The sequence below is a fragment of the Apteryx mantelli genome, chromosome 25, assembly GCF_036417845.1.
Source record: "Apteryx mantelli isolate bAptMan1 chromosome 25, bAptMan1.hap1, whole genome shotgun sequence".
NCBI classification, from domain to species: domain Eukaryota; kingdom Metazoa; phylum Chordata; class Aves; order Apterygiformes; family Apterygidae; genus Apteryx; species Apteryx mantelli.
The window spans coordinates 7847234-7860293 of record NC_090002.1 but is presented as its reverse complement, the minus strand read 5'-3'; the positions used below and the strand labels follow the sequence as shown (position 1 = coordinate 7860293).

General features: G+C 47.3%; 2 protein-coding genes across 3 annotated transcripts; both read left to right on the top strand.

The window, feature by feature from the left end:
- The first annotated feature begins 259 nt into the window (after positions 1–259).
- LOC106494353 (gastricsin) lies at positions 260–4452 on the top strand. 2 transcript variants are annotated; one of them, XM_067310742.1, is made up of 9 exons: positions 260–315; positions 872–1025; positions 1633–1750; positions 1925–2043; positions 2472–2671; positions 2940–3059; positions 3369–3516; positions 3813–3908; positions 4121–4452. In XM_067310742.1, the coding sequence occupies exons 1-9, from the start codon at positions 260–262 to the stop codon at positions 4274–4276; spliced, it is 1167 nt and encodes a 388-aa protein (XP_067166843.1). In that variant the 3' UTR covers positions 4277–4452. The 2 variants fall into 2 exon arrangements, with proteins under 2 accessions (XP_067166843.1, XP_067166845.1); XM_067310744.1 differs by lacking the exon at positions 3369–3516.
- Positions 4453–5493: 1041 nt separating this feature from the next.
- LOC106494352 (pepsin B-like) lies at positions 5494–12516 on the top strand. The gene is given in 11 exon segments (XM_067310745.1): positions 5494–5671; positions 7320–7398; positions 7503–7949; positions 8710–8863; positions 9463–9580; positions 10272–10390; positions 10779–10978; positions 11148–11270; positions 11532–11676; positions 11974–12072; positions 12169–12516. Coding segments are annotated over 9 exon segments (1119 nt in total). The 5' UTR covers positions 5494–5671; positions 7320–7398; positions 7503–7941; the 3' UTR covers positions 12322–12516.
- The last annotated feature ends 544 nt before the right edge of the window (positions 12517–13060 follow it).

Genomic DNA, 13060 nt, shown 5'->3' with positions numbered 1-13060 from the left:
AAAATGAAACAGCATTTGTATTTGTATTTGACCTGGAGTTTTCTTGATAGTCCTTAGCACTGTGGGGTAAATACTTCGTGTAAATGTTATGGATGCATTGATAAACTTAAGGCATGTGAGTGTGTAGTGACGCAAGGAGATGAGGACCACCTTTGGGTATATAAGGATTTGCTGCAGAGCTCCAGCATCAGCGTGGGATCCAGGAAAAAGCAAGGTGACTGGAGCTCTCTTCAGAAACTGCCTGCAAGAGAAGATCATCATGAAGTGGCTGATCCTCGTCCTGGTCTGCCTCCACCTCTCTGAGGGGTTGTTGAGGTAAGCATGGAATAACCACATGAGCATTTTAGTTGTTTCCAATATGGTGGTGAGTCAGAAAGAGTAGCGATGTGAGATGTGTGTTGGGAGTCTTAGGTTTTGTCCTGGACCAGTGCTTACTATTACTATTATGGCTTAGGCTTTAGAAAGTGGTCATGGTTTTCACATTAACGCTGAGCAATTTCTGACTGTCTTTCCCTTACTCTTGGCTTTCCCTGATACTGCTTATTGTATCCCAAAGAGGTCATGCTAATAAGGGTCATGGCCATGGTAGGCCTGAGGTCAAACTCATTTTGCATCAGTTGAAGGGATCAGGATCCAAAGCACAGGACTTTTCCAGTAGCCAGACTAGACCATATTCCTCTAGAGACACCCTAACTGCTGCAAATCAACACACTGGAAAAATCTGTATACAGGAGTATAATCAGGCAGGGGAGGAATGGAAAGAGGATGGAAAAGGAATAGGAGGAGTCAAAATTAGGGGGTCTGATGAGAAGTGAAGAGCCACTTGATATCACGCTGATTTGATGACTTTTTGCTAATTGCATGCATGCAGAGTTCCTTTGCTGAAAGGCAAGTCCATAAGGGAAACAATGAAGGAGAAGGGTGTGCTCCACAAATACCTGGAGAAACACCGCCACTATGACCCTGCCTACAAGTTCTTCAATAACTTTGCCACTGCCTACGAGCCCCTGTCTAATAACATGGATGTGAGTATCCACTGGCTGCTAAAAATAAGGGAGGAAAAGTAAGTGTATAGATGGGAGGAATGGAGCAGGAATAGAGAGAGAAATTTGGGAAGTTACATGTCAGATTTCGAGCCCAACTGTTTATTTCAGGAGCAGTTCTTATAGTTGCGTAGGAAAAGAGGAATATTTATTTTAATGTGGATGGGAGCTGTTCAGCTGTGTGCTATATTCTCTGTTTTGGAAATACTCTGAAACCAGCTCGTGCAGCATTGTGTAAAGAATGAGCATGCTTGTGAACAGTTCATAAACACAGCTGCTTCAGACATGCCTGTGCCATCCCGGCTTCCACCAATTGCTTTTCTTGGTTAGAGAACCCAAGCAGAGAGCAAATGCTGTGCACCAGGCAAAACTTACCTTGTTATTTTAATTGAATCTCCTAGAGCAAGAATGTCTAAATTATCAAGGAAGAGCTTGAACTGGCAATCCCTCCAGCCCCATGAACTGTCATTGGGAACCCACAATCCCGTAATGCTGGTGGTTGCATGGGCTGAGAAGTAGCACGTGCACCTAGCGGTGCTGTTGGCCAAAGAGTAATGTGGGATTGAAAAACATGTCCCCTTTCCTCTAGATGTCCTACTATGGGCAGATCAGCATTGGGACCCCCCCCCAGAACTTCTTGGTGCTCTTCGACACTGGCTCCTCCAACCTGTGGGTGCCATCCACGTACTGCCAGAGCGAGGCCTGCAGTGAGTAACTCCTGTGCAGGGAGGATGATGGCAAATTATGCTCAAATTAGAGTCCCCTGTTCCTTGCACTGAAGATGGTCTCTGATCAGGGTCTCCCCATCTGGCTGTGAGTCTGCAGCCTTCATTTGTATGAGCTGAAAGTTCATGCTCTTCTGTTTTCCTTTTCCAATTTAGCCAGCCACACTATGTTCAACCCCAGCCAGTCCTCCACGTTTTCAACTCAGAATCAGTACTTCTCCATACAGTATGGATCTGGCAGCCTCACTGGCATTTTTGGCTACGACACTGTTGCAGTAAGTGACACTTCAGCTGGCGGAGGAAGGGGCGCCTCTGGCTTTGCTCTGCATTTTGGTCAGCAGCAGCGCACTAAACAAGGCCACCTGCCCATATCCCGTGGCCTGTGAAATGCATGTCCAGAGCGTGTACCTGGAAAAACCTGGGTTGTTCATTTCTAGAAATATAAAATGCTCCCTTGTGAGCAAAAGGGGGAGCTCTATTGCTTGGCTGTAATGGAAAGTCTCTTATTTCATATATGTGGTACATGGCTTTCAGGCATAGTAGTAGGATGGCAAAGCCCTTCTTTGGTCAGGCAGGCACTTATTTCAGCTTAGTGCTCCTGGTACATAGCCTGGCTGTCCCGGTGCACCCGCTGTTTGTCCTTGGGTAGTGATGCCCTGTGCTGCACTCAGATAAACTGTGCCTGCTTTCTTTCGTGCCCTAGATCCAGAGCCTTTCCATCGCGAACCAGGAGTTTGGCCTGAGTGAGACTGAGCCTGGCAGCAACTTTGTGTATGCTCAGTTTGACGGCATCCTGGGTCTGGCCTACCCTTCCCTTTCTGCTGGGGGTGCCCAAACTGTGATGCAGGGCTTGCTGCAGGAAAACCTGCTTGATGCCCCCATCTTCAGCTTCTACCTGAGTGGGTAAGGACGTGGCTCTTCCCCTTTTTCCTTCTACCTTATGTTGCCTTTGTGCTTCCCAAGACTATTCCCTTTTACTGCAAACCTCATGGATCTCCAATACCTTCAGGAGAACCTGGTGGTTTACACTTCATTCCTGCTCTCCTGTTCATTCAGTGTTTACCCCTCCCTCTTCTGTTTACTAGTTTGTATCCCCTTCCAATGGGCTGGTGTTGGTGGCTGTCAGTCACCTCAAATAACCAGGTATTTTGCTTGTGCTTTTCTCTTGCAGGCAGGAGGGCAGCCAAGGGGGTGAGCTTGTCTTGGGAGGTGTTGACTCCAGCCTGTACACAGGCCAAATCACCTGGACTCCTGTCACCCAGACTACCTACTGGCAGATTGGGATTGAAAGGTAAAATGGGACTTTCTCCTGTTTCCTCTGTACCAGCTTTAGCTGTTCTTAGACCTGTGGCTACAACAAGAACTTTTCTGTCAGGTCCAGTCACTCTGGATCATGATTCAGAGACTTCATATCTTGGACAGTTTGAGCTCTGGGGTCTCTTCTTGGCTCTGCCTACATATAACCATAGAAACTCATCCTTTTTAAGGTGCAGATGTAGGAAGCATTTGGACATTCCTCATACACAGTGCCCCTGTCCTCCATTCGTTCTGCAGCAGAGTTGAGCATGTTTTACTTGCAGCTTGTTCTCTGTTTCTGTAGTTTCTCTGTTGGTGAACAGACCAGCAACTGGTGTAGCCAGGGCTGCCAGGGAATTGTTGATACAGGAACCTCCCTCCTCACTGCTCCTCAGCAGATCTTTTCTGAGCTGATGCAGTACATTGGAGCTCAAGCTGATGACAATGGCCAGGTAAGGAGACCAGGCTGGACAAAAGATGAAATAGAAATGGGAGATGTATCTGTCATCTGGGGCAGGCAGATGCCGATCAGCAGTGGGATTGGAGGGACATAGGAAATCTTCCAGGTTTTGCCCTAATCTCTGCAGGGGAAATGACAGAATATATAAAATTTGGATGTCTGGATTCCTGGTTCTATTCCTGGGTCACAGCTTCTTCTGAGAGCCTGTCACGTATCCTGGGAAACACTGAACTGTGCCTGTACCAAGTGCACCAGATATAAACTAGCTGTGGTTTACTCTTTCTCTAGTACGTGGCTAGCTGTGACACCGAGAGCTTGCCCACCCTCATCTTCGTCATCAGCGGCACCAGCTTCCCCTTGCCTCCCTCTGCCTACGTGCTCCAGGTATGTCATCTCATGGCTCATCCGGCTCCTGTGTGCCTCTCTCCATGGCATCTGCCTTGCACGGAAGCTCTCCTGCTAAGGGAGAGCTGCCATCTGGATGTGGGTGCACTGGCCACAGCTGTGCCTGTGTAACACATACCTGGTGGATGGCTGGTGGGCGGTGGCCAGAGCTCTGGAGCTGGAGCTTTTTAACAATTATTTCTGCTCAACAGAGCGAGAACGACTACTGCACCGTTGGGATTGAACCTACCTACCTGGCATCCCAGAATGGGCAGCCCCTGTGGATTCTTGGGGATGTCTTCCTGAGGTCTTACTACTCCATCTATGACCTGGGCAACAACCAAGTGGGCTTTGCCACTGCTGTGTAAGCAGAACCGGCTCCTTCCCCTCACCTAACATCACAGCCCCTCGTGCCTCTGTGTGTCAGAGCATCTGGAGTTTCTTCCCCTCCTCCATGTCTGCAAAATTTACAGCCTCTCTCCTGTGAAATCTGTATGATGAAAGTATGGGTTTCTTTCCAAAAGCAACTGCAAAGAAATAAAAACACCATAAAAATAAGATAAAGTGATTTTTTGGAGGGGGGATACAAAATAGAACAAGAAAAACTCCAACAGGTTTCCTCTCCAGAACATGCTCAACAAAACAGAGGGTAAAAGCAGATGTCACAGCCAGACTTACTGCAAGTAGCCTATCCTAAGCAGGAGCAAACTTAAAGTTAAGCTAAGCACAAGGATGTTATTTAGCTAAAAGACACATAGAAAGTGGTCACATATTATACAAAGGAATGTCTCGGGCTTGAAACACTTGCTAAATAACTTCACACCTCTCCCCTTTTCATGAGCCTGATAACCCTTGCCCCTTTCCATCTGCACATCTCCCAGCACATGCAAGGGGAGTTACAGGGCATGGAAAATTGGGTTTACCCAGATTTCTGCTCGCTAACAGCAAGGTGGGATTTGGCACTTTCAGGGAAGGTTTTAGCTGACGTGGTGCTGTGAGAGCAACAGGATTTGTCTAATGACCAGGGGAATCTCCTGGCAGTCCCACATTCACGTTTAAGTTATATGCTACCATTTGTTGAGATAAATAGCAGTATCTTGTGACTGGGGCAAAGGCCCAGGAATCAGGGTGGTAAGTTGTCCTAGAGTTGGGACCAGTCACTTCTCTATGGGATTGTCGTCAGTAGAGCAGAGACTAGAGTAGACTAGGAGGAGTTAAGAGTGATTGCAATCTCTTTGTGAAAAGGCTTTTCTCCCCAGCCTGCACTGGTCAGTGGTGTCTGCAGGTGGGAGAAGTCTCTGGGTTATGGGGGAGGCTGAATGCCTCATCTTCCTTTAGATCCCATTCCTAATCCTGTGAAATGCTCTGTGAGAGGTAGTGGGTTTGGGGAGATGGGAATTTTGTAGAATATCCGCCTCTTCAGTGGCTGTTTGGTCTGTTAGTTTGACAGGATTTGTTGGCTTGTGTTGAAAGTTGATGGTTTAAGCCCTCAAGGTGGCAGGGAAACCTGCTACTCACAGCTCATCTCATTTGCTGTTTTTGCACAGCTCGTGTCCCAGGAGAGGTGGAGGAGTTGGCCATGGGATGTAAAGAGGGTCTGCTGTTATCAGGTGAGCAGAGGAAACAGGATTCCCTGGACTGGAGCATGTTTGCATGTGAGATGAAAGCATTAAACCAACACAGAAAAGAAGCTATAAGCAAAGAAAGGGAAATTAGCAGAGCTTTGGCCCTGAGGAGAAGTCCTGCATTAGAGGTCTGTTTGGGTGAGTAGCTGCTCAAAGGGGCTTGGAGCTGGGGGGAGAAATAAGTTGTTTGAATCCTGCTCTGCTCAAGCCCACACAATTTTTGATGTCAGAAACTCTAAATTCTTGATTCCCCTTTAAACTAAATGACTCAGCATACAAATGCTATTTAATTTTTGGGTCAAAAAGCAACAAAAGTAGAATGTGTTTCTGTGTGCTGTAGAGGGCACCTTATTCCTTTGTCTTTTGGCAAGCCGGAATCCCTGTGGGAACCTGCAGATAACACTCAGAATATTGACGTTTTGATAACTGCTCTTTGCTTTCAGCCAGAATTTGCCTTTTATCCAATCTTAATAAGTTGATCTTTCTATCAGTCCTGCTAGCAAACAAGATAATTGCCTTATTATAGTCTCAATATCCAGCAAAGGACACACACTCCCCAGTACTCCTGAGGGAATAAAATATGTGCAAAGCATTGACACTGGATGAGCACAGCGATAGTGACACTGAGCTATCGGCAGATAATGGAGAACAGGCTTTTCCCCCACGTGGAAAAAAGCAAGCTGCTCAGATTGGAGGCTTAAACGAGGTCTGAGGAGGTCACTGGGGCGTCGTGTATGGGAGCTGGTTGCAGAGGAATCAACTCTCATGCAGGAGCTTGTCTTGGCCAGGCTCTGCTGCAGCTTGTGGAGGTGTCCTGGAGAACGTGCTGCAGTGTGAGTGTCCAGAAATATCACGCAGGTGAGGCAGAGACCGGAGTTTCTGCCTTGAGCTCAGCTGCAATCTGCTCCTCCAAAGAAGGCTTTAGCACAAGGGCTGCTGCCCTGCTCCCTTCCCAGGCCTGACTGGCTCCTAGATAATGTTGGCTTGTCCCCGCTTGCCTGGAGAGCCAGACAGACTTCTCCTGGCCCAGCATCTGTGGCATTGCACACTGATGGCTTTGTGCTGTGTTTCTCCAGATAGCTCATTTCGTTCTCAATGGACCTTAGGTCCCTCCTTAGCCTCCCGTCAGCGTGTGCGGGGCAATCAGCGCTCTCCAAAGCTATTGCTGCTGATTAAACGGCTGTGTGTCAAACTGCCTTCAGAGCTCGTTGAGCAGAGATGGAGAGCAGTTATTTAGCTGTGGGATTCACAACCTGATTATCCCTCGACAATTGCTGAATGGGTATAAAACATTGATTTAAACTGCCTGTTATGCATTTCTGGGCAGGTTTCCAAAAGCGCTGAGCACTCGGCAGCTTCCATGGTCTCAGTGGAAATGCAAATTGCGCTGAGCCCCCTGGCCAGGAGTGGCTGTTGTCCATCCTGGTCTGAGATTTGCACGGAGCAGGGCACTGCTCATGATGCTGTGCCAAAGCCCTGGATCCAGCGGCAATGAAGGCATTAAGGGAATGGGTTGTCCATGAACAACATTCCTGTGTCACACAGTAACATGCTACAGGCTATATTTCTATAGGAATTTCTGTAACTATGGGTTTATACAAAACGTTTTGAGGAAAATGGAAAATGTCTCCCTCAATTTTCCTATTACTAGAAAAAGTTCAGGTTATAACTGAAAATGTTTTGGTATGTTTTCTGTGTTTGTTGGCACTTTGGGAAATCTCAGTGTTTATGGTTCTCTTTCTTCCACAGAAGAAAAACAAACAATTTTCCCTGTCTTTACATGCAGGTGTGAAGGACAGCAGGACTACTGCAGCATGCTCACCAGCACCACAAATCTTTTTTTGGGAGTGGGTCATCTGATGCAGGTAGGCAAAACACCTGCCTTTTAACACAGGACAAAAAGAAGATTAATTGCTCCACAGAGTTAAAAAAAACTAATAGAAAAATATGTGATTTTTGTCCAAAATAGACATGTGAAAGCAGAGGCAGGATCTAGCTGTATAGCATATGGAAACTAGCCATACTTGGAGGAGAGAATACATTGCACTGGGATAGTGAAGGACTGTGAAGCTGATGAAGAAGTGGAGAAAAAAAGACAAGAAGATAAAACTGTGCTGGAAGCTTCAGGAGAATGAACCTCTTGGGCAAAGCACTGGCTTGCTAAGCCTCTGGGACTGGGAGCAAAAAGCCATCTACAGCTCTTTGCAATGTACTCTGGTGAGGAAAGCAACATGTCTTTGAAAAACTTTAACTAATAGCTATTTCTGCTTCACACTAGAACATCTTCATAGACGGAAGTTGGTCCAACTGGTTGGCTGGAAAGGAGACAGAAGTGCAACGTGTTTCCACAGCTTGGAAGGAGTTCCTTTGTTTTGGGAAAGATTGAACAGGTTTTGAAGAAATAAATAATGCTACAGTATGTTGACATTTTGGTAACTCCTCTCTTTGTTGCGATAAGAATTTGCCTATTATCAGATGTTAATACTTTGTTCTTGCTATCAAAGAGGTGAGTTGCTCTGTTCTCATCTTAATGCCCTGCTAAGGACGCAAACTTCTCAAACTCCTCGTGGGCCAAAACACAAAGAAACTGTTGATGCTGCGGACATGGATCATAGTAATGGAAAATGGAGGTCAACAGATAAGGGAGTGAGTCACTGCTTCCCAGGTATAAAACCTGGAAGTCTGGGCAGGAGACTTCAGAACAGCCTGCTGCAGTCTCTGAGTCGGTGTGTACAGACCACTGGACAACTCCTGAACCATGAAGTGGCTCATCCTGGCCCTGGTGTGCCTCCAGCTCTCAGAGGGGTTTGTGAGGTGGGTTTCCTGGAGCAAAAGCTACAAGAATAAATGTGAGAAGAATTTAGATAATAGAGACCAGCTGCATTTTTAATGGTGCATGTGCTGCACAGCTTCCCCAGAACTCTAACCAGGGCTAATGCCTTTCCTTATGAATCTTGCTTCATGTATCTTCATGGATCATCATGGCTACACCAGCACCGGTCCTAGTCCGGGCTGTGCTCCTTGCTTGGAGGGAAGTTGCCCAGAGTAGTACAAAGCAGCCAAGCGGAGGGAAGCCCATCATGACAGGGTTTAGGGGAGCCCAAAGAAGAGAGAAGTTGGAAAGGTCCACATGTTCTACTGATTCCCTGCTTTTTAAATTTTTTTGCTCTGTGCAGAGTCAAGCTGAAGAAAGTCAAGTCTATACGGGAGGAAATGAGGAAGGCAGGAGTGCTGGAGGACTACTTGAAAAAAATTAAGTATGATCCAGCCATGAAATATCGCTTCAATGAGGACTCTGTTGTGTATGAGCCAATGGCCAGCCATCTGGGTGTAAGTAATCCAGGTTCTTCTCTCTTTGTTTGTCTGTCCATCACACCCTCATTCCCCTCTTTCTTTCCAGCTGTTAAAGCAATCTGCTTACTCATAGGCCACTAGGAGTGTGAGATTTCTTTTCTTTGCTCTTTTTTATGCTTCTAGAGCAGACTTTAGAAAAGTTTTCCCCAGCCAAGTCAGCTACCTAAGAAAAGCTATACATTTCTATAGAAACCTTCAGCACTTAGATTGACCTGGCTAAACCACATGACCATTTTTTGTGACACAAGGCAACAAAATGCAGCACACTCTCTTCTTGTACCTGGAAAAGGTCTGTATGTTTTGGATTGTGAGCACTGAGAAATTTGAAAAGAAATCAAATACAGCCAGATGAACAAAAGGAATATTTAATATTACTGTGTTTGTGAGAAAAAAGCATGGGTTGCATTCAGTCCCTTCCCACCTACTTTGTTATTTGTAAGAGTCAGCCTGGTGTTCTCCAGCATCTGTGAAGTGTGATTGGGATCCCGGCACAGGGCTCGGAGGCAAAAGTCTGATTCTGTTCCTGATCCTTGGGCCAACACTCCACCCTCAGAGATATCCTCTCTTTTCTGCAGTCCTCCTACTTTGGGGAGATCAGCATTGGGACCCCTCCACAGAACTTCCTGGTGCTCTTTGACACCGGCTCCTCCAACCTGTGGGTGCCGTCCATATACTGCCAGACGTCGGCCTGCAGTGAGTACCTCCAGCTGCTGAAAGTGGCTGATGCTTGTTCTGTGTAAAACACCCTGAGAGACACAACATATTCTGATCAGACGAGAGGAGAATCGCAGTGCCAGACCCCAAATTATCCTGCATACTGCCTGGGATAGCTGGTCCCCTGTATCAGCTAATGCCCGTCTGGTGCTTTCTTGGGAAATACACGTCAGATCCCTCTTTCCTTATGCAGTTGGCTAATGAAGATGTCCCAAACTCTACAGCCGTTGTGAGTGTCCTCAGTGTGTTGACAATCACAATGCCTGTGTTTAAGATTTCATGGCTAGACTGAGGAGCAAACAAAGCTATGAATCAGGGAGCTATTGTCCCAGTCTCCAGCAGATCTCATTTGATTATGACTTACTGACTGCAAGAGAGCAGTGGGGATTTAACTTGATGGGTTTGCTCACACTGGGTAGCTAATGTGGTTATGATCACAACAGCTGTTCCCTTGAGAGAGAGAGATAAAACTGCATGCAAAAACACTATCTTAGAAATAACTGCAAGGCGGACAAACACCCTGCTCTGTTATTCAGGACTTGTTCCCTCCCTGGGAAGTCGCTTTAGAAGCGTTATCCTGGCAGGGCTATCAGTGCAGCACTGATGGTTAAATCATACCGTGGTCAGAAGAGAACATGTCTAGGAGCTTGCTGTCTTCTCTCTCATGTAGCAAGTCACTCAAGGTTCAACCCCAGCCAGTCCTCCACCTTCACCAACAACGGTCAGACCTACACCCTCTCTTACGGGAGCGGCGCACTGACAGTTCTGCTGGGTTATGACACTCTAACAGTAAGTACACCTTACCCTGCACAGTCCCGCATCTTTGCGGGAGCTGTGTCCCTAGAACCAGCTGAATACCATGATGGAAAGAGCCTGAAGGATGGCTAAGGGCAGATCTCTTGTCTTGTGCAGACAACACTTGGGTAAACCAGGGCCTGAGTTGGGTAGAACCAATATAAGATAGTCATTGCCACCTTAAATTACCCAGCTGTTTTTTTTACTTTGTTTTAATCAGCATGATTCCTGCTAATTTCCCCAGCTGCTTGGCAGTGTTTTAACCAGCTGTGACCTTGCAGTGTGCTTTATTTGGTCTTTTAGAGCATTGGTCATCACATCTGATCATTGCTCCAGTTTTGCCTGAAAGCACAGGCTGAAGTTGGTGTTCCTTTCCCTCCAGATCCAGAGCATTAGGGTAACAAACCAGGAGTTTGGGCTCAGTGAGGACGAGCCAACGCAGCCTTTCTACTATGCCAATTTTGACGGGATCCTGGGAATGGCCTACCCTTCACTGGCAGTGGGAGGAACGCCCACCGCTCTGCAGGGCATGCTGCTGCAGAACCAGCTGACCGAGCCCATCTTCAGCTTCTACTTCTCTCGGTAAAATCTGCCTGTGCATGCCTACCTGCCTGGCTCTCAGCGCATCCCATGCATGCCAGTCTCCCTCTGACTGTCCCCATGCAAGTTCCGTATGAATTTGTCCCTCACTAACGTATGTGTATGGCACTGAATTATTGATCTCTGATGCTCTCGCTCTGTGTCTTTGCAGCCAGCCTACCTATGATTATGGGGGAGAGCTCGTTCTTGGAGGAATTGACACTCAGCTGTTCTCTGGAGAGATTATGTGGGCACCAGTGACCCAGGAGTCGTACTAGCAGGTTGCAATTGATGAGTGAGTTGCGTTCATACAACCACACATCAGTGTGATGGGCATGATTCACTCGAGGCAGCTCAGCCCCACCGTGCTGGAGGCTGAATGAGAGCATTACAGAGCTGTCCTCCAGATAAATTGGGAACTATTGCAGCAAACGTGGCCCAAAGCAGGAGTTGATGCACTGAATTTCAGAGGCTCCCTGGACTTTTAGATCCAGCTGAGAAAAGTTTAATTGCCACTGGGTTTTTGTAAGTGATGTCCTTCTGTTTCTCTTTCTAGATTTGCTATTGGACAGTCAGCGACGGGTTGGTGCAGCCAGGGCTGCCAGGCCATCGTGGACACGGGGACATTCTTGCTCACAGTGCCCCAGCAGTACATGGCCTACTTCCTTCAGGCTGTGGGTGCCCAGGAGACCAGTTACGGTGTAAGTGTTGGGGTTGCTTTGGAGAAATGAAAGGAGCAGGGGGGAGGCTTGCATAGAAAGCAAGATATCCTGGGTTTGAACAGATCCTACAAAACTCATGTGGTATCTCAGGAGCATGATGCTGCAGGCTGCTTGCATGTAAGGGAGGGACATGGAGACGTGGCACTGCCTGGACTTTATAAAAAGTGTATGTTGTCCCTGTTTGGAGGGTTTGTAGTTAACACTCTCCTCTCCCAGTCAGTGCTGTTCTCTCTGTGCTGTTACAGCCATAATCTCCTCTTCACCCTCTCTCCACAGTATGCAGTTGATTGCAACGAGGTCCAGAACCTGCCCACCATCACCTTCATCATCAACGGAGCTCAGTTCCCACTGTACCCCTCTGCCTACATCATCAATGTATGTATTATCTGAGCTCCCCCCAAACGCAATCCAGCTGGCAGGGTCCTGGCATATCTTTGGGATCTGACACCTCACTCTATTTTCCCCTTACAGGACAATGGCTACTGCACTGTTGGGATTGAGGCCACCTACCTGCCATCCCAGAATGGGCAGCTGCTCTGGATCCTGGGTGATGTCTTCCTCAAGCAGTATTATTCTGTCTTTGACATGGCTAACAACCGCGTCGGCTTCGCCCTGTCAGCGTAGAGGAATGGAGGAGCATCTGAACAGAAGATATTTGGTTGCCCTCCTGGCCACATACACCTTAGTGAGCATTCGTAGAGTCCTATGGGGTTTCTGTGGACAAATCATCTCATTCTTTGTACCTGTATAGCCTCTCTGTCTCTCTGGGGTTTCTGTGTAAAAGTGTTCTCATCCTCTATTGTTGCAAATAAACTGTGGTGTCCCATATTGTCTCTGGCCTTCTCCTGAGTTTGTTGAGTAATGACTGAGCACAGACTGATGGGTTGTGTGTCTCTTAACTGCTCCTTCACCAGGACACTGCAGCAAGGTAAGTGACATTATAAGCTTCTGGGCAGATTTCCGTGAACTCAGCATGGAGAAATGGCAGGGAATCTACCCCTGGTCTGGTTCAAATCTAAAGTCAATTTATTTATGTTTCCTGCAAAGTGTTATGACATACTGTCAACCCCTAAAGGCTATGGGAGTGAGTCTCAGCTTTTATCTTTAGTGAGTTATTTAATGCATGCTTGGCAGTGCTTGAAGGTGGCAATGACGAATGCTCTGTCCCCTCTGCAAGGCTTTCGGGACTCAGCCAGAGGCTGCAGACTTTGTGCCTTGAAAATCAGCCAGCTGCCATCCCCCAAATTCTCTTCCTCAGCTGCACCCCCGTTCCTGTCCTCCTTGTCCATAAGGACAGAAAGAGGGACAGGGTGTCCTGAGCCTGATTCCTGCAGGAGCTCTGCTTTGCAAGTAAGAAACACCA

What these genes read in the sequence shown, in the direction of transcription:
- LOC106494353 (XM_067310742.1), top strand. Translation starts at nt 260, where the DNA reads ATGAAGTGGCTGATCCTCGTCCTGGTCTGCCTCCACCTCTCTGAGGGG. An exon ending in TTCAGCTTCTACCTGAGTGG is followed by an intron (nt 2,672 to 2,939) that starts GTAAGGACGTGG and finishes TTTCTCTTGCAG; the next exon opens with GCAGGAGGGCAGCCAAGGGG. An exon ending in AAGCTGATGACAATGGCCAG is followed by an intron (nt 3,517 to 3,812) that starts GTAAGGAGACCA and finishes CTCTTTCTCTAG; the next exon opens with TACGTGGCTAGCTGTGACAC.